The following is a 23,994-nucleotide window of genomic DNA, read 5'->3' as shown; positions in this document are numbered from 1 at the left end:
CGTGCTCTTTTGGATAGTAGGCTTCGGCTAGACAGCTCTCGCACACCACTGGAAGCTGCTGGGGCCAGTATGGAAAGGGGCGCCAGCAAGGACCACGGTTCTTAACTTTGCGCTGGGGAAGGCAACAACTGTTTAGGTACTGCTATGCGACCCTAAACGCACGCTTGGGGGGATAGAATAATTTTTGTGGAGAGAGACAAAACACCACATCCTATCCCTGTTACTTGTCAGTAGGCGCACATCACATCGCGCTGTGGCACCCTGTGAAGGGGTCTGTGAGCCAATCGCAGTCCAGGGGTCACCAATAGGGATACCACAGCTATAAATCGCAGCTGATTCTATTCCTATCCGTCACCGAGCATAAGATACAAATTTTGAAGTGGGAGCAGTGGGGAAACGACGAAAGAGAATCCATATGGCGCTCAGCTGTAGCAAGGTGTCTTCAGGGCGCCGATGAGCGGGCACCCCTGCCTCTGAGTGCTCCCTCTGTAGCGGTCTGAGGCGATCGTCTCTCTGGGCGCGCAAGCCACACCTGCAAAACAGCTGCAGCACGTGACAAACGCATCTACGGCAGGCTAGAAAGCCGAATGCGCTTCAAGTGCGGGAGCTCACCATCCAGCAAGCGGCAGCCAGGGCCCCGCGCGGTGATGCATGTAGTGGTAGCTTTCGTCTCATCTAAGTTGTTGGTATGCTCCAGGTCATAACCTGTGCGACACTGCTCTATCATGAACACATGATTTCCGTCCCATCAGGCTGAAGGTGCTTTGTGGCCCAAGCTGCACTGCTGAGCTGGCCTTTTGCGCCCGCTGTAGCAGCCAAATCGACTGAACCACAGAAAACCTCCAACTTCACCACCTCCCATCGTCCTTCCTGCAGCCCAACCAGCCAACGTTTACGCTTTTGCTTGCTTCCCCCCCATCGAGTAAAGAAGTGCCTTAGAAACAATTGGAATTGCCCACTCTGCTGCCATCTTTTTTGATCTACCTTTGCATCTCGACCACCAGTAGTCTTGCCACAGGCCTTCTCTCATCCTCAACACAATTCTCTTCTTCAAGGCTGGATCAGATGATCGCGTCTCCTAGATGACCTTCCCTTCTCCTTCGCATTCGGCCAAATCTTCGATTGCTTCTGGCACCGAAAGACCATCTTCCCGACCCGCAAGGTCTCAGCAGTCTCCCTGGGGCACTACTGCGTCCCAAAACAGCATCCGTCGTGGGCTTACGCCGCTTGCGACGAATATCCCTTCCCCCTCCACCGGTGGATCTCCTTCTCGCCGTCCTACCCAATCCCAAAGTCCTGGCCCGAGTGCCTCCGCTACGTCCCCGCTAACATCGTCCTTCTCCGCCATATTAAGCTCCACGGGTCGCTTTCCAGCTGCCCGCAGTAACCCCTCGCCAGCTTCAACACCAGCTTCATTCGCTGCTCTTCAAACTGGCGCCCAGCACCAGCAACACCCTAGCCAGTCGCTCACATCCCCCAAATCTCGAGCCCTTACTCCGTCGTCGGCATCGCACCTGGCTACCTCGGCGGCAGCGACCGGAGGCGGCGGGGGAGGCGGCGGCGGTGGTGGTGGTGGAGGAGGAGGTAATTCAAACGTATCAAGGGGTGCCACCTTTTCTCCGCTCCTGACAGGTGTCAATTCCCCAGTTGGGTTCTCAGATAAGCAAAACTCTGCGGGTACATCTATCGCCGGAATCGGTGCTGGTCAATCATCGTTATCCAAGATATCAGTAGCCCAAATTTTTCTTCTTTTGGATTCTATAAACGAAAAAGAAGGGAAGGAAAAGTGGGAAACCAAAGCTGCTCAAATTCATAAGGTATCGCTCTCTGATTTCTCATGTGACCTAAAATCACCGGTGAGCACGCTAACCGAAGTGTTGTAGCTGGTTGACTCGAACGGCATGGAAGTTTTTTCGAAATATTTTAGGCGACTTCTTTCTGGGAATGCTCCCCAGATTTTCCCTGGCACTAACAAGGCGGTCGAGAATGCCGGAAATTACCCTTTGCTAGTTCAAGAGATGCAAAAGGTTTCTCAAGACGCCGATCAAGCCCGAAAGATTGCAGAAACAATCGACGCTTCAGAAGGTGACATATTTCGCGACTTCGATTTGTCCACTTTTGTAGACCACTTCAAGTTGGACCCTATTGCCAAAGTTGCACTAATTCTGGCCTTCAAAATTGTGAACAGGGCAGATTTGCGAACTAAGGGTTTGTGCCCCACATCTAGCCTCACCGATTGGGCTCTGACTGTTTATAGCCGATGCCATTCTCTCTACCTCTATGCCTCAATTTCTACGAAGCCTTTCTGCTGTTTCTGAATCGAACAGTGACCTCACTTCATCCTTTATCGCACTCACTATTGAGCGATTCGTCTTCAATCCACCTCGCAATCTTAATGATGAGCTGAAGCGGAAGCTCATATATGCTGCCAAAATGCGATATCAATCCTCAGAGTCCGATGTCCCACCTGAAATTGACGCCTCGCTGCAAACCTTCGCTTTCTCAGATCCTAGATATTCCCTCGTTCGTCAAATACAAGCTCGCGGGCCGAAGTTACTCAACACCCAAGATGCATTCCTTGATGCTATTGCGGCTTCTGGCCCTGATGCTTACAACGAGGAACAAATCGCGGTTACCCTCCTTTTTATGATATATTCCCAAATCTGGCAAAAACCCTCTCTAGATTTGTTTGTCGCTACTATCCAGCACAATCAAGCAACACACCCCGTTAGCTGGCAAAAAGTAATTCGATTTTTTGACAAGGAAAGCTTAGAGATCGATACAGCCCAGTTTTCTCAGCTCTTCAGCCTGCTTCTTCCTCTTGCTCATGGTGACCCAGATTTTGATATACAGCTTCTTTGGGGCGGTGAATGGGAAAACAAGGATGCCCAGTTTTCTTTCGTAGCTGCCTTCCTTTCTTCCAACATCGATACCTCGACTATTCCAAATTTTCGATCTACATTTCCAATTGAAATATTTGATGATGCGTCCGAAATGGTTCGCCAACAGGCAGAATCTATTCGCAATAATTCTCTCCGCTCTCTTGACGCGGTGAAAGCCATATTTGACTTGATCCTTCTCACCCCAGTGACCTGGGCTGCCCCAGAGAGTCAAGCGTTTGTTAAGACTATCTTACAATACGACTTGCCCACATTTCTTTGCTCTGCTTTCGCCATTCCTCAACCGTGGACGAATGTGCAAGTCAATTTCGTTATTAGGTCTTTTATGATATTCGTGTCAAAACGCCAAGAAGGCTACCAATTCGCTCTTCATGGTGTGTGGAAACTTGATCGTCAATGGGTCGGCGACCAGTTGTTTCATGCTTTCACCCAAGATCCCTCATGTACTGGATTAATTTATGACCATGCAGTCGATCATGGCTGGCTTGAATATCTACTTGGATTTACCAATGGCTTGGCTATGGACCTCGCCTCTTTGGCTCACAAAAAAGGTTCTTATGATTTAGAGCAATGGGTCAAAGATGCAGCGCGAAAGACACCTGTTGATATGGGTGGCTTTCTTTCTAAATTTTTAAGAATCAAAGCCGAAGATGAGTTACGTGTGCAAAGAAAAGAGCAAGCTTCCCACCAAATGGTCAGCTTAGCTGTCAAAACAGTATACGCACTACTTCTAGTATTAGAAGACTATATTACCGACCACGAGCATCTGACTCCTATTCAACGTATTTGTTTGCAGACCTATCCTCGACTTATAAATTATGGTGAGGGATTTGATGAAATTATTGAAGCAAATGGGGTAAACAGTAATGCTATCCCAGACGGCGTTGAGAAGCAAATGCAGGATCTCTTTGGAAAAATGTACCATGAGGAATTGTCTCTGCGGGAAATTCTAGAATTGATGCGGCGTTATAAAGCTTCCCCTGATCCTATTGAGCAAGACCTTTTCACATGCATGGTCCACGGCCTTATTGATGAATATCATTGCTACAATGAATACCCACTGGAGGCCCTATCAAAAACGGCCGTCATGTTTGGCGGTATTATCAATTTTAAACTGATATCTGGGATTCCTTTAAAGGTGGGACTCGGCCTGATCCTTGATGCAGTCAGAGACCATGAACCACATGATTCCATGTACAAATTTGGCGTTGAGGCCATAGAACAACTTATCAACCGCCTTTCGGAATGGCCTGGATTCTGCGGCCTCCTTCTGCAGGTCCAAAGCCTCCAAGGGAGCGCAATATATCGAAAGGCAGAGGAAGTTCTTCGTGAACAAGGCCACCGTGTCAACGACTCCGATAGAGATGCCAATGGATTAGTTGACGGGTTAGCACTTGCAAATGGTGCTGTCGATGACCTTGTGGGCAATGATGCTACTCCTCGCAAATTCCGCTCGCTCTATGTCGATCCTCCGCTCCGCCCTGATTTTTCCCGTGAGCCGACCGAGGATGTCCATGACAAAATTCTCTTCATCTTAAACAACGTCTCTGAACAAAATATAGACGCCAAGTTAAAGGATCTGCGCGATGTTCTTCAAGAAGAGCATCACCAATGGTTCGCTTCATACATCGTCGAGCAACGGGCAAAAGTACAGCCAAACTTTCAGCAGCTTTACCTTGACCTTCTGGGTTTGATTGACAGCAAGATTCTTTGGGCTGAAGTTTTAAGAGAAACATATGTCAGCGCTATTCGCCTCTTGAATGCTGAGTCTACACTAAACTCTACCACTGATCGTGCTCACCTTAAAAACATTGGAGGCTGGCTTGGATCTTTGACTATTGCAAAAGATAGGCCAATAAAGCATAAAAACATTTATTTTAAAGACCTTCTCATCGAGGCCTTTGACACCCAACGTCTTACTGTCGTCATTCCTTTTACTTGTAAAGTATTAGGTCAGGCGATGAAGTCCACGATTTTCAAGCCTCCCAACCCATGGCTCATGGATATCATCGCATTGCTAATGGAAATATATCATTTTGCCGAGATTAAAATGATCCTGAAATTTGAAATCGAGGTATTGTGTGGGGATTTGCACCTTGACCATAAGAGTATTGAGCCATCCACCTGTATCAGGGAACGGCCGCCGCAGCTAGAGGATGGTTTGACAGCCGCAAGCATTGCTGAAGGTTTAGAAGGCTTTGATGAAATGTCACTTGCTGGTTTGAACCGGGCCAGTCGCAATGAACGCGTATCACCGGCTGCCCTAATCTCGAGCATATCTAATCTTGACCAGATTTTAGTTTATCCTCCATCCGCAAATTCGGTCATCGATCCTAGTGTACTCCGGCAGATTGTTCATAACGCTGTTGAGCGTGCAATTGGGGAGATAATTTCCCCTGTTGTGGAACGTTCTATCACAATTGCATCGATTTCGACGGCCCAGCTAATCGTAAAAGATTTCGCTATGGAGCCGGATGACGAGAAAGTTCGCCAGGCAGCATGTGCCATGGTTCGAGCACTAGCTGGAAGTTTGGCTGTAGTGACATGCAAGGAACCTCTCAAAATCAATATGACAAACTACATTCGCATGATCCAGCAAGACTATTCAGATCAAGCAATGCCTGAAGGATTGATTCTCATGTGTGTTAATGATAACCTCGATGCAGCATGCGGTATTGTTGAAAAGGCCGCCGAAGAAAGGTCGCTTCCGGAAATCGAGAAAGTTATGGAAACTCAATTGGAAGCACGCCGTGAACATAGGATCTCTCGTCCAAATGAGCCATATATCGATCCAAACATGAGTCGCTGGGGGTTCTTTATTCCCGAGCCATATAGGCAGGTTCCAGGTGGCCTAAACAAAGAACAATTGGCAATTTATGAAGAATTTGCCAGCCAGCCTCGCGGAGTGGTGCAAAGTCATATTCAAAACGTGTCAGCCGACCCAACAAAGCAGCTTCCCGATGTTCTTCAAGAAGCCTTCCCTGCTATTCCTAACTTATCTACTCCAGCTGAACAGCCAGCTCTACCGCATCAAATGTCTCAGGCACAGCAAGATACCGGCATTCAGCAACAAATGCTTACTAGTTCCCAACCTCAACTGAATGGCTTCCATGATTCGGTGAATCCTCGCGAGAAGATCGAAAAATTAGTTGTAGATCTTCAGCAAACGGCTCGCGATGCCCCAGAGGAACATATTAAGGACCTTTGGAGAGACAGCCCTATTCTTCAAGAATATAACCAAATTCTCCGTGCCATCTTATCATCACCAAATGGCGAAGAATTTGCGAGGTTGACCGCGGTTAAAATTTGCAGCGCACTTTACACTCAAGCCGAAAATACTCTGGAAATCGAAGTGCTTGTTCATCTACTCTCTAAAATTTGTGAGCTATCGTCCCTAGTGGCGCGATATACTTGGGCCATTCTTGCCGAAGTCGAGGATGGTCAGATGTTCAACGTTCCTGTGACTGTGGCATTAATAGATGCCGGCCTGATGGACCTCCATCGTGTTGACATGATTCTCGCTAAACTTATTAAAGAAAAGAACGTCGCAGCATTGGATTTACTGTCCTCCCTCATGGCTCGGGTCCTTTTTAGTGACGAACCTTCTGCGCTGAGATCAGATTTTTCAGGGAGCTTGACAGCTTTGAATTTGTGGTTGGTTGAAGACCCAAATCTACCTGTTGGCAACGAGGTCATTACAAAACTTCGTGAATCTGGCATCCCTGAATCTGTGCACACGCTCCTTAGCGACCAGGCTCGCTCCAAGAGGGATCAAATGGAGTATATTTTTAGTGAGTGGATTGGAGTTTACAAGTTTTCTGGTGCAAATGATAGATTATACAGCACTTTCCTAAAAGACGTTCACCAACGGCAGGTTATGAATAACCAAGAGGATTCAGCTTTGTTTTTCAGGCTAAGCATTGACATTTCCGTTGCAATGTTTGAGCATGAGTCTCAAAGCTTGAATGGGAACCTGGACGAAGCCTTCCTCTATATCGATGCCCTGGCAAAATTGGTTATCCTGCTAGTGAAATTCCAAGGAGAAACTGACGGTGCCGTCCAGAAGAATAAGGCTGCCTATCTCAACTCAATCCTCTCCCTCTTGGTGCTAGTATTAAACCATCATCAAGTTATGAGGGGCGATAATTTTAATCAGCGGATCTTCTTCAGGCTATTTTCAGGTATCCTCTGTGAATATACAATGAATGATCTCCATCAGACAGAAAACCATGAAATGATGCTTGTCTTTTCCGATATCTTTTTGTCGCTGCAGCCGAACAACTGCCCGAGCTTTGTTTACGGTTGGCTATCACTAATATCGCACCGTGTCTTTATGGCGGGAATGCTTACGACGGAGGACGAGCAGGTAGGTGCCTCTTTGCTGCTATCGAAGATTTATACTGACTAGAGAATTAGGGGTGGGAATCGTACTGTAAGATTGTACAGGCTATGTTGTCGTACATTGGCGAGCAACTTAAACCTGGAAACACTTCTTTCGTGGCAAAAGATTTATACAAAGGAGTCCTACGAATTCTGCTCATATTGCACCACGACTTTCCCGAGTTTGTGGCCGAGAACCATTTCCGATTCTGTACCGTCATTCCAGCACACTGCAGCCAACTCCGAAACTTGGTTCTAAGTGCTTACCCTTCTTCATTTCAGAAGCTGCCCGATCCATTTCGGGACGGGCTAAGAGTGGATCGACTGGATGAGATTAGGCAAGCGCCTAAAATTGCAGGTGACATTGTGGCCCCCCTCCAGGATGCAGATCTCATAACCGTTATTGACAACGCCTTAAAAAACACCTCTTCCACCGATTCTGCTGTCCGACAAATTTGCGATGCCGTTTATGATCCACCTACAAAATCCACTGGCCTTTTTTTCGTCCCCGTCAATGTCGATGTAACTTTACTGGAGAGCCTTGTCATTTATATAGGCCAGAGTGCTGTTTCCTCTATAACCCAGAAGAACGGAGCTTCGTCCTTCAGCAACTCGCCACAGTCAACATTATTGGAGAAGCTAGTTGAAGCATTCAACCCAGAAGCCCGGTATTCGTTCCTTAGTTCAATCGCGAATCAACTCAGGTACCCGAACAGTCACACGCATTACTTCAGTCATGTAATTCTCCAGCTCTTCGGATCCAATCAATCAGATCAACAGGGAACCGACATTCGTGAGCAAATCATCCGCGTTTTACTTGAACGATTGATTGTTCATCGACCACATCCTTGGGGATTGATTATTACACTACAGGAGCTTTTACAAAACGGCAGCTATACCTTTTTCCGCTTGCCGTTTATTCAAGCAGCTCCAGAGGTATGCAAGAAATGTCCCATCTCAGCCTCCCATTAAGCACGTCGCTAACCCGTGGTTATAGATCGGCCGCCTATTTGAGGCACTACTTCAGCATATCCAGCAACAAAGCCCTGGAGCAACTCCCTAGGTATACTGGGGGCGTTTGACTCTTGCACATGGATTATGATCTTTAGGGGTCCGATCTTCCACCTATAGTTGACCATTTTTACTAGATGTTGCATTTTTAAGACAGTCGTTTGAATGGAATGTGACCTATGACGATTATGAGACTACCGCGCGACGGGGGGGGGACCTGTATTATTTGTATCCGACCCTGGTTTTTGTCTTTTCCATATTGATTTCTCGGTGTTGGTGGGATGGTCCGGGGGTTTCTTCAACTTTTGCTTCTTGGACGGACATGCATTATCAGGGGTTTGTTGCCATTGTCAACGTGAATTAAAATAATACATCAATACTTAATCCCCTTACCTATGTATGTACATGTATATGCGCCCGTGGTTTATAGATCTTTATTCCCCATTGTTCTCTGTTTGCAGCATCAGGCTAGCTTGATATTCTGAACACATGTAACTAACACCGGTGTGGTTGGATGGTAGTCAGTGAACTCAATAATTGTATTCATATACGGAGCATCTAACTGCCTATGAAACCTAGTTTGGACTCCTTATCAAGTCAATATTTCGCGAACCACTCCTCCGTAGTTAGTTACTTAGCTATTTAACTGGGTATGACGTGTGCCACTCGTTACTCCCACAATATGAACTTTCCTAACTCATTACTCCGTATAGCCCTCCATCAAGCTCTATCAGCGCGATTCTACCCTCTCTACAACATGATGAGATGGCTCGGCTAGAATTCAGAGATGGCATGGGCTCGGGAGATGCATTGGTGAGGTTCGACCCAAATCCACGTTTCCAGTCACATGTAAACTGATATTGCCAGTCTACAATCACTGTTCCATTCCGAACACTCGCGTCGAAGTCCGCTCGACGTGCCTATGTTGGAACATTGTTCTTTGTAGCTGCTGTTGGTTTCTTATTCTGCGTATCGATCGCGTCCTACTGCGCGTTTTACTACAATTTCGTGCCTCAAATCAGCGTTGAAAGGCCAGTGCATTTGCAATTTGGGTAAGCAATACTTCGAGAGCGCCCCAGTGATTTATATTTTAGCTATTCGTGAGTGACTGAGTGATACTTTGAGCTTTCAGGTTTGGAAATCCAATTGGTACAGTCGCGATCGGGCCAGGATTAGCCCATTCTCAGGCCTACGATGTGTCGGTCATCCTCTACCTCCCGCGTACTCCCTCGAATCTTGCAGCAGGAAATTTTATGGTCGATCTCACTCTGTTAGAAGCACACCATTCTGTTGATAGCAACTCTTCAACAATAAGACGGTCTCGCAGGCCGGCAATTTTACCGTACGCCTCACCACTGGTGGATACAGCCAGAAGGCTTTCAAGAATGCCCCTTTTCATTCTTAATTGGAAACGTGAAGCGGAGGTATTAAATGTTGTTATGATGGAACGGATGGAATTTTTGAAGGGAAAGAAATCCTTGCCAAGAACTGTGAGGCTGGAGATTCATAGTGAGGAGCGGATGCAATTTTACACGGCTTCTGTGAGATTTGATGCGAGGTTTACTGGATTAAGGTATATCAGTCTCATGTTACTCACTAATACTTCCAGCAATGTGACATTGAGTGGACTTAGGCTAACAATTAATTAGGTGGCTTATGTATAAGTGGAGGGTTCTCTCCTTTGTGATATTTAGCTCGACGTTCTGGCTCACATCGGTTGCAGCAATGTCCTCTGTTTGGATGGCAATAAATTCCGCACAGGGACCCAAGAAATCAGAGCTCAAGACTGAGAGTTCGGACACTGACGACAGTGATATCTCAATAAAGGACGAAAGTGACGGAGAGGATAGCTCTCAAATCCTGGGGTTCTCGACAAAAGATAGATCAAAAAATGAAGACCCACTGGTTAAAGAAGAAGACGGAACTGCGGGCTCTACAACAATTGAATCGCTGACAGGGTTTGAAGACATCTCCGCTATAGGAGAGAGTGCCGCCATACAATCAATACCGCAATCTGATGTAGGCTCTCAGAAACAGGGCATCTCGAAACGAAGAATAGGCCATGTTGCGCCTGTCGCCGAAGAAGATTGAATATCTTCATCTATTTCATATTATTTCATACCAGTAGTTTCTAATAGGAAGTCTTGATCATATACTATGCCCTTACCTGAGGGTTGTTTTATGGACTCAATAGACTCTTTTTTCAATTACAATTAATTAATAAAAAGTAATATATGTTAAGTAGTTCTATGTCTCGGGCAAAGTCAAACTTCCACTTGGCGCTCTTTTGACATTTTTTGGCTTGCAACCTTCATGTTTGACTGAAACTCTCCGGAAAACTGCGGAGCAAAGATGACCAGATAAAATCTTGCGGAACGTTCACTCATATTAGAGGCATCTAGTGCGATATTTTCTACCTGAAGGGGATATATTGAGCAAATAAAACTAGAGACCGAGACTTTTGGCATTTCAGAATGCATATTCTTGTAAGTGTGCTTGTTACTGAGTTGGAGGGGCTGTGGGTTCCAGGCAATACATATGGAGGGTGGGTTGATGAAATACCCTGCTGACTGCCTTTGTTTCAGATCATTAATGACGATGGACCTCCTTCAAATCAATCATCCCCTTACGTTCATTCTCTCGTTAACACACTTCAGAATGCTGGCCACACTGTCTCTGTTGTTCTCCCTCACAGGCAAAGGTCATGGATCGGCAAAGCCCATCTTGTTGGTGTCACCGTGAAACCCTTGTATTTCCGCCCAGGTACTCTCCATAAAGACGATGGAACAATTCACCATCTACCGCAAGGGTTCGATGGCGAACCTGATTGTGGGGTCGACGAATGGATGCTCGTCGACTCAACTCCCGCGAGCTGCGCCCAAATTGGGTTATTCCATTATAATCAAGACAGAGGTCCAGTAGATATAGTGGTATCCGGTCCAAATTATGGGAGAAATACGACGGCGGTTTTTTCTTTGTCGAGTGGGACGATTGGTGGTGCAATGGAGGCTGCGATGTGTGGAGTGAAGGCTATCGCACTTTCTTACGCTTTCAGTTCCAGACATCATGACCCGGTAATCATTGCCGAGGCATGCAGACTCTCAATTCGTTTAATCGAGCATCTCTACAAGAATTGGGGAGAAGATGTGGATCTATACAGCATCAATGTTCCCTTGGAGCCTGGCGTGGAGCACGGAAAGATACTATACACGCCGATATTGGACAACCGATGGAAGTCAGGAAGCTGTTTCGAAGAAATTGATGCCGGGTCCAGTGGTGAAGGGCCCGATCTACAAGAGCAGCAACTGCGTGAGGGCGAGGTGACGCAGAAAGACGGTGACAACTCATCTGCACCTCGATATCGCCACAGGCATTTCAAATGGGCGCCAAAATTTACCGATGTCTACCGTAGTGTTGACGAAAGCGAGCCCGGGAATGATGGATGGGCGGTAAAAATGGGACATACTAGGTACGAAGCATCCGGCAGCAAGACGGGAACCCCCATCTTCATACTTCATTGGCTGCGGGTATTATTGACCATTCTCTTCCTACACAGTGTAACGCCGCTCAAAGCCAATTTTATGCATCTCCAAAGCTATAGTGGCGAGATAAAGTTGTGAGTCCCGGTTCCTGTTTGCATAGATTCGATGGCATTCAAAGAAATTTGGAAGGTAGATTTGCTCTCCGAGAAATCATAGACATGCATGCTTGTGTTTTTGTTTTCATATTCCACCGCCTTACTGCATATCCGGACAAGTAAGAATAAAAAAAAGAAATAATCTAACTCGGCGTCGGGTTTATCGTTTCACAGGGAAGCAAGTAATGCGACCAAGTTATACACGATCGTGGATTGTGACGACAAATATGTCCAGCCACTTGTCCTTGAATCTCTTCAGAAAAAGCTCAGTGGTATTCCCTATCAATTGATTCCTTCGCTATCCCAACTTCCAAGCCCATCGTCACCGGTCTTACAGTATTGTGTCTACGAGAAATCCGATTTTGACCATGTGTTTGAACATCCGTCGACTTCACTAGTAAATTCCTATGTGATTCGCAAAGCTCTTATTCGCAAACACTACCTGTCGAACACGATTTCAAGTTGGATTACAAAATACCCCAATAGCATTCTCAAGAAGCACTTCAAACCCGCTGTCGATTTTGAATTGGACTTCGCAGAGTTTTTAGATGAGGCTCTTTTCGAGGCGTATGAGCTGCGTGACAGTCTTGAGCAGAACGAAGGAAAGGCGGAACGAGACAAAGAATGGTGGATCCTGAAGCCAGGGATGAGTGATCGCGGACAAGGAATCCGACTCTTTAATAGCGAATCAGCGTTGCAGTCCATTTTTGAGGAATGGGACGAAGACGAAGGCGACGACGAAGACGAAGCAGAACATAGTGATGAGTCAGCAGATGCGGCTCTGTCTTTCAACGAACAGCACGTCCCTGATAACGCGGTTGTAACATCTCGACTTCGCCATTTCATTGCGCAGCCTTACATCCACCCACCGCTTTTGTTGCCTTCATCAGGCCACCGAAAATTCCATATTCGCGTATACGCACTTGCAATAGGCTCCCTAAAGGTCTATGTACACAGGGAGATGCTGGCGTTATTTGCGGAAAAGCCTTATGCTCCACCGTGGGAAAAAGGAGGGGTCGAGGAGCTTACCCGGCACCTTACAAACACATGCTTGCAAGTGGGCACTGCGGGCACAGCCGCGACAGGGAGTGTCCGTCGTTTCTGGGCGCTAGATGATAAGCCCGATACGCTACCATCGAACTGGAAAGAGCAGGTTTACGAGCAGATCTGCGCTGTGGCCGGAGAAGTATTCGAGGCTGCGGCTCGTGGGATGATGGTACATTTCCAGACTCTTCCGAATGCCTTCGAGCTATTTGGTATCGACTTTTTAGTCGACGAGAAAGGGATCGTCTGGCTCTTGGAATTGAACGCCTTCCCCGATTTTCGACAGACGGGAGAGGAATTGAGAGACAGAGTTGTCAGAACACTGTTCGAGGAAGTGATGAGCGTTGCAGTAAAGCCATTTTTTGGAATTGACAGCGGCGATGATCTTGCCAACTCAAAGAAGGCTGCCAATGAGGACGCAACGTCGCTTCGCCTTGTGGCCAGTCTAGACCTGGGGCTCAACCGGTGACCATGGCGTCTTGAGAAGTGGATAGCCGCGAAACTGTGTTTTGTTGAAAGCTTGGCATAACAAACAGAAGTTGATTTTTATTTTCCGTACGGAGTACGGAGTACTTACGATTAGTGTCACAAGACTACGTTTTCATACCCTAAACTATTATTGACTTGACTATACATATTTGTGGAGTATACTCCGTACTTACTGTCTTTCTACTTCGGCTTAGCGCAACATTGTATGTGTTGTGAAATGTCGCAGTGCTAACCGATCAGTCAGGAGGAGATATTGAATTGAGTCTTAATCTCTATTCGAAGTTCCGCACGTGTGGCATTGTGGTTTTCGCCGGCTAACCTGAAATTCAAAGATATGGGGTTGAAAAATCTTTCAATACAACAAGTGGAGTCCTGTTCGAGCAGATTTCGACTGCAATTTCATGGCAATTCCATGGTGCAGCATATCGTTTCTAAATTCGGAGGCTCAAAATTGAATAGTCTTGGGGGGTATTTTTCGTTGGTGGATAGAGTGCACATTGCCATGCGTTTTCCGGGTTTTGATGCCCACGTTTGGTACGAGCTGTGCTTGGACTTCTGGCCTGGTGGTTCACCTATCAGATTTCTGCCAGGTGTCGCCAAAATCGCCCCATGCATGCACCAGGCAATCCTTGCAAGTGCGGAATGGTAAAAACCGCTCTGAGTGGATTAGTGAAGTTAAAATTGTTAGATTAATCTGGTCAGTATGGCGGAGTAGGTGCTCCGTACTGTAACACTAAAAAATCCTATACTGCGATATTTTGAAGCAAAAATATCGTCCCCGGGAAGGCTCGAACTTCCAACCTCCTGATTAACAGTCAGACGCGCTAACCAATTGCGCCACGGAGACTCAACTATGGTATCACGTGCGCCTGAAATTCTCATTTGTACGGAGTACGGAACAGAATACTTTTCTTTGAAGGGCGATCGTACTTCAACCTTCTTAATTCGGTAGTGCAAGTGGTGCATAATTACTGTGGAAGCAGATGCTACTATTATTGAGCTTTGTTCTATACTTGTAAAAAGACTGCGTACATATGTCCACAGCTGTGTACACATATCTCGCAGTTGACCCCGGAATTTTCCTAGCCTCCGAGGCGCCTCCTAAACCAACAACGTTTTTAGGCATATATATTGATTTCCAATCCTCTGTACACCAGTATCATTGAAATGTTTTGAGAGTATTTCTATCCTGTTCCATACTATGTTAATTGAGAGCATACGTTTTAATCTCTATGCTTATTCGGTGATCTTTGGTTGAAGCCTCCCGAATACTGTCTAGCAACAGCAGAGAGGTACATCTTAATCAGGTTAAAATGCCAGATGTTGAAGAGAGACAGCCTTAATCCTTTATCAATCGATTTACGACTCAAGTAGCGTCGAGGCTACCTCTACAAGAATGTATTACTAAGTAGTCAAAAAAACTCCTATGGCTAAGAGACTTTCAGAATTATAATAAGAGAGTCATGAAATAGAATTTTTAGAAAGAAAAAAAGAATATTGATCACATTGTTTTCTTTTCAAGCAACAAAAGTGTTAGTTATTGTTTCTAATACACACAATACCCGTAAGTATAAAACAGCAAGTCTCCGTGGCGCAATTGGTTAGCGCGTCTGACTGTTAATCAGGAGGTTGGAAGTTCGAGCCTTCCCGGGGACGGTTAGTTTTTGGTTTTTTTAATTTTCAGTTATTCCACAGGATCCATCGCGGCCATGTACTCCGTACAGCGCGTTGTTTCAAAGTTTGCCTGGAGCACTGTATCCGCACAGGCTCGATATAGTGATCGAATCTAAAAGTTTCTTGACATTTTTTTGTATCCGCGTGTACGTATGTGAACCGTAACGATGTATGCATGTAGGACAGACACATTTTGTACTCCGTACAGGCCAGATGCTTGACGTTTCCAGGTGTGAAGCGACGAGTGCAGGTGCTAGACAAGGGTCAAAATCGCCCGCGCCCCAGTGGGTAATAATGGCCATCGCGAAGCGGCCCTCTGGCTGCATGGCAGGGTTATTGATTCGATTAGATGTCGCGGACTCGCGGCTCGAAGCATGTTAAGCCCAAACAATTGGCCCCTGTCCGAATCAGACTTTGTTCGCGTTCTGGGGCTGCAACCTTCCTTGCTAGTTATGCTTTTTCTCGGCCTTTGACCTGGAGATGGAATAATAGAGCCGTTCGTAGAACTTCCATAACATCTCGTTCTCGATTATTGCTCCATCGCCACTCCCGACAATTCTTCCTGTTAGCCTGGAAGGTTTGGCTAGAGGTCGGTATGGGTCCTGGTTGCTAGCCTGTCGCTACTTAGCTTGTAACTGGACACCTATGGACTCTGAATGGCTAATTTTTCTTCCAGTTTGTCCCCCTGCTCCTGTGTGACAGGGCCCAACCAACCGCTCAAGGACGGTGGCCGCAGAACCACCGCGGCGAAGCAACAATGCTGTTGTAACAATCTTGCCGTCCACAGAGGCCTCACCGGGGGGGGCGCAAGTGCGTCGTCCTGCATCAAGGCCAATCAGCCGCGCCATCCTTTTGATCCTCCAGCTATGCCGGCGCTGGCGTGAATGCCTGTCCTCTCTTTCTGTCACCTCTGCGTGGATATTCACCCATCCGCGTATATATACCAGTCTATCCGCCGGCACTGCTGCTGCCTCGCGTTCCTACCCTTCCGGGCGCGACCTTCAGCTGTGGTTGGGCCTGCTGCCTGACCCCTTCTCTTTCCGGCCAGCACCTTCCGCATGCGTGCGTGCGCCTGCTTCCTTCTCTTTCAGCCTGCCGCTGCTTTTTGCTTCTCCCTCATCCGCTGCTGCTCAGCTTCAACGTCACCTCTACCGCTTCTCTTCTCTGCTCCACAGCCAGCGCTGTATCGGCGATGTTCTTTTGCTAGGCTTACTGCGACAACTAGGCTGTTAACAAACCTTGCACTAACTAACTAGTCACTAAAGAGCCGCGAGCTGGCCCGTGTACACCGGCCATTCCTGCGCACGGTGGCCCTGAGTGTCGTGCCCGGTGCTTCATTCTCCCTCTTTAATCAGGCGGCAGCATGGCTGATCTTCCAGAAGGAAACAACCAAGCCACTATCAAGCTTCTATACTCCATAGTGCCGCTGTTTTGTGCATCTTTCTTTTTAATTGCTACCTGCGCTCGAACTGTGTCATTCTGTCGGGACGAGACGAAGTCGCCCTTACCATGGCGTTGGCGACTTGTCATACGCTGCCTTATGGCCGCAATACTCTTGAGCCATGTGAGACACCAACTTCAGATACAGAGGGCTGTGCACTGATGTATCCTTTGTAACCCTAGGTAGCAGATGCTCTACTTCGAACCCTTTCTTCGGCTCCTGAAACTGGATCTGCAATGGTACAGAGTAGAATCGTGAGTGTTTGCACTATCTTGCGCACACTTGTGGTCACTAACAGCTGTCTGTACAGTTCTCTTCCTGGGTGTCATCCCTTTTCTGGTTCATACAGTTACTCTGGCATTCAGAGCAAATGGCACCAACATACCCATTCTATGGCACATGGGCAATTTGTTTAATTGCAGAAGGCATACTTCTTTGCGTTTCCTTAAAAACACCCATTCTACATGCTAGCTCTGAATTCTTCATTCTAGCTTTCCGGTCATCTGCCCTGGTTGCGCTCTTGCTATCTACTGTTGGTTTGCATTTCCTCCGAACTAAAAAGAAAGTTCTCGATGAAGAAATTAGACCACTTTTAGCGACCCAGGATAGTATCAACGGCGAAGCATACGGCTCCTGCAACTCACAGATGAACCAGCAACCCCAGCCTGACGCGGGCGAAACATCCAAAATAAGCAACCAGGAAGAAAGCGGTAGTAATAATAAATCTACTCCTATAAGTGATCCAAAAAGTCTCTGGGCAATTCTAGCCTTCTTGAAAGTACGTTGCTTCTCCATGGATGATTGAATACGATGTCTAAATCAAAGTATAGACTCTTTTTCCGTTCTTTTGGCCTTCAGGGAAGCCCGGTTACCAGCTACTTTACGCTGGAATTGGACTCTGTTTACTCGTGGAACGTGTCATGAACATAATGATTCCATTGCAGCTTGGATTAATCACAAACCTCCTATCAAAGTCGAATGGTAAGAAAAATATTTATTTTCTATTGTTAAACTATCATCATGCCTAAGGTTATTCTCAATCCCCCTAACTATGAAATAGGAGTTGTTCCTTGGAAGGAAATAGTAATATTCGTTTTCCTTCGTTTGCTCAACTCCAGCGGTGGCTTATCAGCACTGAGGACTCTCATGTGGATGCCACTTGAAGATCTCTCCTATGAGAAAGTGAGCACAACGGCATTCAATCATACCATGTCCCTTTCATGTGATTTCCATGATGGCAAAAGCTCTGGGGCTGTGTGGCAGACCATCGCTCGTGGCCAGTATATCAAAGATGTCGTCAATCACATCTGTTTTTTTGTGATTCCTACCATTGTTGATTTAGCATTGGCTGTCAGTATCCTCTACTACCTATTTGATGCCTATATGGCTTTAGTTACAGCGGCCGTCACGGTAATGTTTTTATGGACATCTGGCCAGGTTGTTGACCGACAGAAGCGAAAGCGAAAGTCTTATGTTGAAACACGATCGAAGGAATTTACTATACTTTGTGAATCAACCGACAATTGGAAAACAGTTTCGTATTTCAATCGAATACCTTATGAAAACTCTCGATATCGTTCAGCTGTCAGCAACCATTTGAAATCACGAGTGGCTTATAGATTCTGGGATAGTATGGAGAACACGGTTCAGTCATTGGTTCTTCTATTAGGACTGATGGCCGCCTGCTTTATTGCTGCGTATGAAGTAGCTTCCGGGGCTCAACCAATTGGGAGCTTCGTAATGTTGCTCAGCTACTGGGCTCAATTATCTGCCCCACTTCAGTCACTTGCGAATGGATTTGGTGTTATTGTAAGAGACATGGTCGATGCTGAGGAACTACTTGGGCTATTACGTCAAAAGCCCACCATTGTTGATATACCCAATGCCAAGCCTTTGGTTTTTGAACAGGGTTGTGTTGAGTTTAAACAAGTCGGGTTTTCTTATGATGGAAAAAGAAAAATCCTAGGAGGTGTGAGTTTTCGTGCCCCTTCTGGTCAAACTACTGCAATCGTTGGAAAAACCGGAGGGGGAAAATCCACAATACTAAAGCTACTTTGTCGGCTCTATGATCCAACTACAGGCACTATCCATATCGACGGACAAAATATCTCCAGGGTTACTACCAGTAGCTTGCGCGATACCCTAGGTGTTGTTCCACAGGACCCTGTATTGTTCCGTGATACAATCATGGCAAATATTCGCTATGCAAAGTTGGATGCTACCGATGAAGAAATCATAAATGCATGTAAGGCAGTTGCCCTTGATGATAAAATCAAGAGCTTCCCTGACGGCTATGATACTTTGGTTGGAGAGCGAGGTGTGAAACTTTCTGGCGGCGAATTGCAACGGGTTGCTATTGCCAGGGCCATGATCAAGAATCCGAAGATTGTTCTTCTAGACGAGGCAACCAGCAGTGTGGATAGTGAGACAGAAATTCATGTTCAAAGAAGTTTGAAATTGCTATGTGCTGGGAGAACAACAATAGTGATTGCGTATGTTCTTGTCCTTGCGATAATTACTCTGTGGCTGACTCCTTTTCATTAGGCATCGCCTTTCCACAATTATGAATGCTGATCAAATATTGGTTGTAAATGATGGTGCAATAGTTGAAAGTGGGACCCATTCCGCCCTTCTTAAGCGCAAAGGCTACTACCATCGTTTGTGTAGCTGGCAAGGCTTTATTGTCGACGCAACCATGCCGACTCTTCTTAATGATGTTACTCCTCCTCAAATGTTAGCAGATACCGCTCTGGGAATGGATCCTCGAGATCTTATCGAAATAACTCCCTCGAATCTGCAATGTGCTGAATCACTGCCTGATGGACACCGTACTTCGAAACCAAGTAAGATATCCCCGCAGATGTCAGTTAACCAGCCCGAAGTGTGCGAGCATTGCGGTTGTGAATTCGGCGAAACCGTATCGGTGATTGACGATTCCAGGAGTGTAAATCGCCCCGGCAGAAGTTTAAAACCCGAGGCCCCAGAATTCATTCCCCGCGCATTACAGAACTATGGCTTGGGTACCTCGCGCCAATATTACTTACAGGAAAATAGGAACCCAAGTGTTGTAAATCAGCGATACACAAGCGACCAGCCACCTAGTGGCTATGCAAGTGATACCGGAGAGAGCGTGGAGATTCGCACTGGCCGCGAAAAAAGCACAGAGACAAAAGCCGACTATCATGATATACATGGACCTACTTGTGCTTTCCACCCAAATTCGTTGGTAACAACTGCCAATGCCAACAAGACATCTTCCTTCCCACATTGTCTAGCAAGAAACCAAGAGGGCGTTAGCTTTCATGATGATGACGATGATGATGACGATGGAGAAACGCCTTTGACTGTGGAAAATAACTTAAAGAATCGCCTTATTCGTCGAACACAGTCGAAAAGTGAGCCACCAGGTCTCATGATCAGGATGAATGGGGATACAAATTCTTTTCAAGGGGATGGTGAGCCCACCGGATCAGCGATAGGTCAAAATTCGGTTTTTCGAACGGATGAGAATTCTTTAACACAACACCGTCGACGACGCCGCCGAACTAATTGGAAGAGGAGAAGGGAAATGAGAACGAGTACTTTGAGTTCCCGATCAACGGCAAATGGGCTTCGGTATTCATGAAGGTGATTAGCGGATTGATTGTTATCTCCATGTGTTTTTTCTATTTTGTTGTTTTTATGGAGCGGCTGTCATGGCTTTCGTGCTCTTAACGGAGTCTTCTTTACCCCCTCTCAGCCTGGGCCTTGTTCTAAGTTAATACAAGGTGTTGAAACAATTTGGGATCTACTACCTCAGGAAGTTGCTTCTGTTGAAAGACTTTTTAACACCTTTGACGAAATGACGAATGATGTTCTCATAAGCATTGATTTTAGAGATGTATTTATATAGCGAAAATCCATGTATCTTTTTGTTGGTATATTTAGAGTGCTTTGTACGGAGCAGCTTGCACTGCCCCCAAAAAAAAGGAAGGCATGTTTTGAATAGATCTGCATACATAACCATGTAATGTCGTTTCACTGGAATTGACACGGGAAACAAGGGCGGTAGAGTAGTATATATATATACTCCATACTCGATGCTATTTATCCAAATTTCTCTTTAGCAAGAGCTCTAAGATAGGTCATTGTCTCCTCTTCTTTCTTCCGATAAGTCTTCAATCGCTCTTCACGCTCTGCCGCTCGTGCGCGGAGCACCTCTTCTTTCCGGATCTCACGTTCGTTCTTCTTCCGCATCTCCTTCTCACGTTGGCGTTTCAAAGAGTCGAGATCGCCCTCTTCGCCCATCATCTCCGCATCGGGGGCTTCACCAGGGGATGCCCCTCGACGAGATTCCGCAAAGGTGCGGTTTGAAGCTGCGGCCTCGCGGCGCTTCTCAAGGCGGCGCTCGCGGGTTCCTGGCTCGGCGCGAGGAGCGATTTCCTCTTCGAATTGACGTAGTTCGGATTTGTGGGATGAAATGGAGTGTTTCTGAGAGAGCCTCTGGGCTTCTTGGGCTTCTTGCGCGGACAAAAGCGCGGTTTCTGTGGGTGGGGAGCTGATTAGAGAAATGATATCTAGTAAGGAATGGTATTGTAAATACCTCGCTGAAGTTGTAAATCCTGCATCGTAGGGATCTTAGGGCCGGGTCTTTCTATCGGCTCGGGACGGTCTAGAACGAGAGACGAATTGTCGATAGGTAACTGAGGGCCGTAAGATTCTTCATCTTCATTATCCAAACTCTCGGTTACCTCAAAGCCTCGTTCTCGAACGTCGGTGGTTTCCATATCGATGCGAGATTTCGGCCGTCCTGTGTTGGGCGTCGCTGAGCGACGTCTCCAAGGAGATAGATCATAGGACCTTGGCTGCTGCGAGCTCCGAGCTTCGGGACGCTCGCTAGCAAATGTGCTATCTCGAGCTTTTTCAAATGTCTGTGGATCATACCATCCTTCTGCGAGCTCTCCACGGTTCCTCAAGTACGTCAGTACATGGCTTTTACAAGTAGCTAAAGCTAGCATATATATCGTTAAAGGAAAAACTCAAAGGGTGGGCTTCAATACCATTTTCTCATGAAGCTCTTCCATCTCCCTTTTACCTCCCGCTCACTTAATTCTGTAATATCGAGGCCCTTTTGAATATCCAGATAGGTCCCAAACATAGGCTGATAACGGGATATGTCGCGCTTCGATAGTGGTATTGCGCCGAACGGCAACGATGGCGGGATCGTACTGCTGGCATCGGGGCTTCGTAGGCGGGCATGCCGGTGGCTGTTTCTGCGTGGTGAACGGGAGCGTGATCTTGAAAAATTATGGGAAGGCTTGGATCTTTTGGAACGATACACTCTGTGCTCTTCGCGTTCGTAGTCAGCCATGTTTGATTATTTGGTTACTGATGATTATCTGTGCTTCCAGCACCCTTCATAAATATGGCCCGAAGCCGCAATATACTCCGTACGGAGTACGGAGTACTATATAACTAGTTTCCTTATCGCGGTGAATCTTCTTTGCAGACTAGTTAAGAGGCTTGGCAATGTCACGGGTAACGTTACTTAACTAATCCCAGCCTCACTTGAGCGGAACATATGAGCAACAGAGGCAAAGCCTTGCATGGAGATTGTGTAACTAACCACTAACCACTACTTAAGAGTAGCTATCTACTCCATAACTAACTAGCAATCAGTGTGAAGTAACTTACTCTTTCGAATGAAACTACCTGATACTATCAATACTCCACTCCATATACGGAGTACCCTTCATCAGTTACTCTGTGCCGACTTCTAGCTTACAATGAAAGGGTTCTATTATTTTGCCTGCCCACTATGCCAGCAAGATGTTAAAATAACACAGCTAGGTCGGTTCTATATTCTTCCTACTATGAATTCCATTTCTGCCCGTCTTTCCACTCCAGATGATTGGCAACTTGAGGAATTTTCCGTGATAATGATACAAGATCTTCGATTGAGCTGTACCCAAATTTATCCCGCACTTCCATACAAGCTCAGGTCGTTTCTTTTGCACTAGAGATGTTATCAACTTTTCAAAGGTCTTTCACCCTCTCAAATATATTCTTTAATTAATGTTGTTGAGCCAACCTTTCTCTCACGTACACTCCCACCTCCAAGCATAGATGGTGCTTTCTTCCCCCCTCCTCTTCATCTTTCTTCACAGGCAAGCCTCTCTGTCAATCTCAATTCTCCAGATTTGGAAATTTTGAATTCTGAAGCGGAGGAAGGGCCTAAAAAACTAGAGTTGAGACAACTGATCCACACACTGCCATCGGAGATCTGGGACCAAATCCTCAAATACGACATCGGGCGCCTAATATATGTCATGAGAACTGCAAGACAACTACGCAATAGAAGCCTCCCACCCCTTATCTGAACATAGATTTTTGGAAACAATATTCATTACGCAGGGCAACACACTCCGAATCCATCTGGTCATTGTCGGTGGTAGGACTTATGTCAGGGATATTACAGCCCCGCAACTTCGGGAAGATGGCGGTTATGGCGTTTATTATATGATCCCCGGGCTTGTGTTTGCTCTGCTACTGGACTTGATACTCTACATGGCTGTACGGCGATGGAAGCTTGGACACCTTTCACTTCTGACTATAGTTGTCTTTGGGTTTACACGGATCTATCGAATGGATTAGAGGAGTCAAATGAATATCGAGCCATGATTCACGACGTTAAACTCCAGGCAGGGGGATATCTTGTTATCAAAAGTGATGAAATGGGTGTGATTGACATTGCATTTGAAAAGGACTTGGCTGGACCAAAATGGGTTTTAAAAAACCACTCCCACCCTTTCCAAAGCAAAATTTCCATGATTCGATGCGCAGACACCCGTAGACTGCGAATTATTCAAGATGTAATCATGCCTTCTTCTTTATATATCTTGCAATTGCTGATCACATAATAGCCTCTGAAATGCCGAGCAATTATTCCTCTTAATAGGACTGGAGCAGAGCCATATTTCTGCAGCCAGCACACTCCTTCACTAGACAGCTGGGTTGACTCTGGGTTTTCTGTGAAGTCTACTCTCACAGAGTCTTGTGATCCACTTGCATACTTCACACATGCAGTTTACATTCCTTTTTCAACACTTAAAAACATAAGCTACACTGTTAAGCCTCTACAGACAGGTATTGTCAATATTGAAGTCAATATTTCAAATCTGAGAAACAGATATTACTCTGTTTGTTTCTCTCATCCTCCTCAGTCTTTAAGATACATACTTTGTGGAACAAAAGTTACTTGGCACACATTTCAATACCCATACCTGCAGGCATGTCATTAACTCTAATAATCTTTGGAGTCTACTAATATTGATCTAGTTTCAAATCAATGGTGAGTGGAGACCCCCATTGCCTCCCCGTGGCATTCAGCTTGATGAACCCATTCCAATCAACAATGTTCTTGGAATTTGGTGGGGTAA

At 46.2% G+C, this 23,994-nt stretch overlaps 5 protein-coding genes and 2 non-coding genes across 7 annotated transcripts; 5 read left to right on the top strand and 2 right to left on the bottom strand.

Annotated features, from left to right (window-relative positions):
• Positions 1 to 1,082: 1,082 nt before the first annotated feature.
• CDC39 (CCR4-NOT core subunit cdc39) lies at positions 1,083 to 8,343 on the top strand (the record flags this gene model as incomplete). Its single annotated transcript, XM_049255110.1, has 5 exons — positions 1,083 to 1,817; positions 1,884 to 2,208; positions 2,258 to 7,266; positions 7,317 to 8,216; positions 8,278 to 8,343. 5 exons carry the CDS (start codon positions 1,083 to 1,085, stop codon positions 8,341 to 8,343), a joined length of 7,035 nt encoding a protein of 2,344 aa, XP_049105965.1.
• Positions 8,344 to 9,056: 713 nt separating this feature from the next.
• LOZ57_006088 (uncharacterized protein) lies at positions 9,057 to 10,382 on the top strand (the record flags this gene model as incomplete). Its single annotated transcript, XM_049255109.1, has 4 exons — positions 9,057 to 9,104; positions 9,159 to 9,343; positions 9,424 to 9,864; positions 9,941 to 10,382. 4 exons carry the CDS (start codon positions 9,057 to 9,059, stop codon positions 10,380 to 10,382), a joined length of 1,116 nt encoding a protein of 371 aa, XP_049105964.1.
• A 383-nt stretch (positions 10,383 to 10,765) lies between these two features.
• Positions 10,766 to 13,441, top strand: PBY1 (putative tubulin--tyrosine ligase pby1; the record flags this gene model as incomplete). The annotated part of the gene is made up of 3 exons (XM_049255108.1): positions 10,766 to 10,777; positions 10,877 to 11,907; positions 12,103 to 13,441. The coding sequence occupies 3 exons, from the start codon at positions 10,766 to 10,768 to the stop codon at positions 13,439 to 13,441; spliced, it is 2,382 nt and encodes a 793-aa protein (XP_049105963.1).
• Positions 13,442 to 14,234: 793 nt separating this feature from the next.
• Positions 14,235 to 14,308, bottom strand: LOZ57_006086. The gene has a single exon. It is a non-coding gene; the product is annotated as a tRNA-Asn (tRNA).
• A 735-nt stretch (positions 14,309 to 15,043) lies between these two features.
• On the top strand, positions 15,044 to 15,117 carry LOZ57_006085. Its single transcript has one exon. It is a non-coding gene; the product is annotated as a tRNA-Asn (tRNA).
• A 1,527-nt stretch (positions 15,118 to 16,644) lies between these two features.
• LOZ57_006084 (uncharacterized protein) lies at positions 16,645 to 20,201 on the top strand (the record flags this gene model as incomplete). The annotated part of the gene is made up of 6 exons (XM_049255107.1): positions 16,645 to 16,699; positions 16,763 to 16,830; positions 16,887 to 17,354; positions 17,407 to 17,557; positions 17,637 to 19,068; positions 19,121 to 20,201. The coding sequence occupies 6 exons, from the start codon at positions 16,645 to 16,647 to the stop codon at positions 20,199 to 20,201; spliced, it is 3,255 nt and encodes a 1,084-aa protein (XP_049105962.1).
• Positions 20,202 to 20,662: 461 nt separating this feature from the next.
• LOZ57_006083 (uncharacterized protein) lies at positions 20,663 to 21,926 on the bottom strand (the record flags this gene model as incomplete). Its single annotated transcript, XM_049255106.1, has 3 exons — positions 20,663 to 21,099; positions 21,159 to 21,547; positions 21,616 to 21,926. 3 exons carry the CDS (start codon positions 21,924 to 21,926, stop codon positions 20,663 to 20,665), a joined length of 1,137 nt encoding a protein of 378 aa, XP_049105961.1.
• Between the last annotated feature and the right edge of the window lie 2,068 nt (positions 21,927 to 23,994).

Source organism: Ophidiomyces ophidiicola (assembly GCF_022830035.1).
Source record: "Ophidiomyces ophidiicola strain CBS 122913 chromosome Unknown scaffold_35, whole genome shotgun sequence".
Classification (NCBI taxonomy): Eukaryota; Fungi; Ascomycota; class Eurotiomycetes; order Onygenales; family Onygenaceae; genus Ophidiomyces; species Ophidiomyces ophidiicola.
The sequence above is the reverse complement of the archived record's forward strand: the minus strand, read 5'-3'. Positions and strand labels throughout refer to the sequence as shown.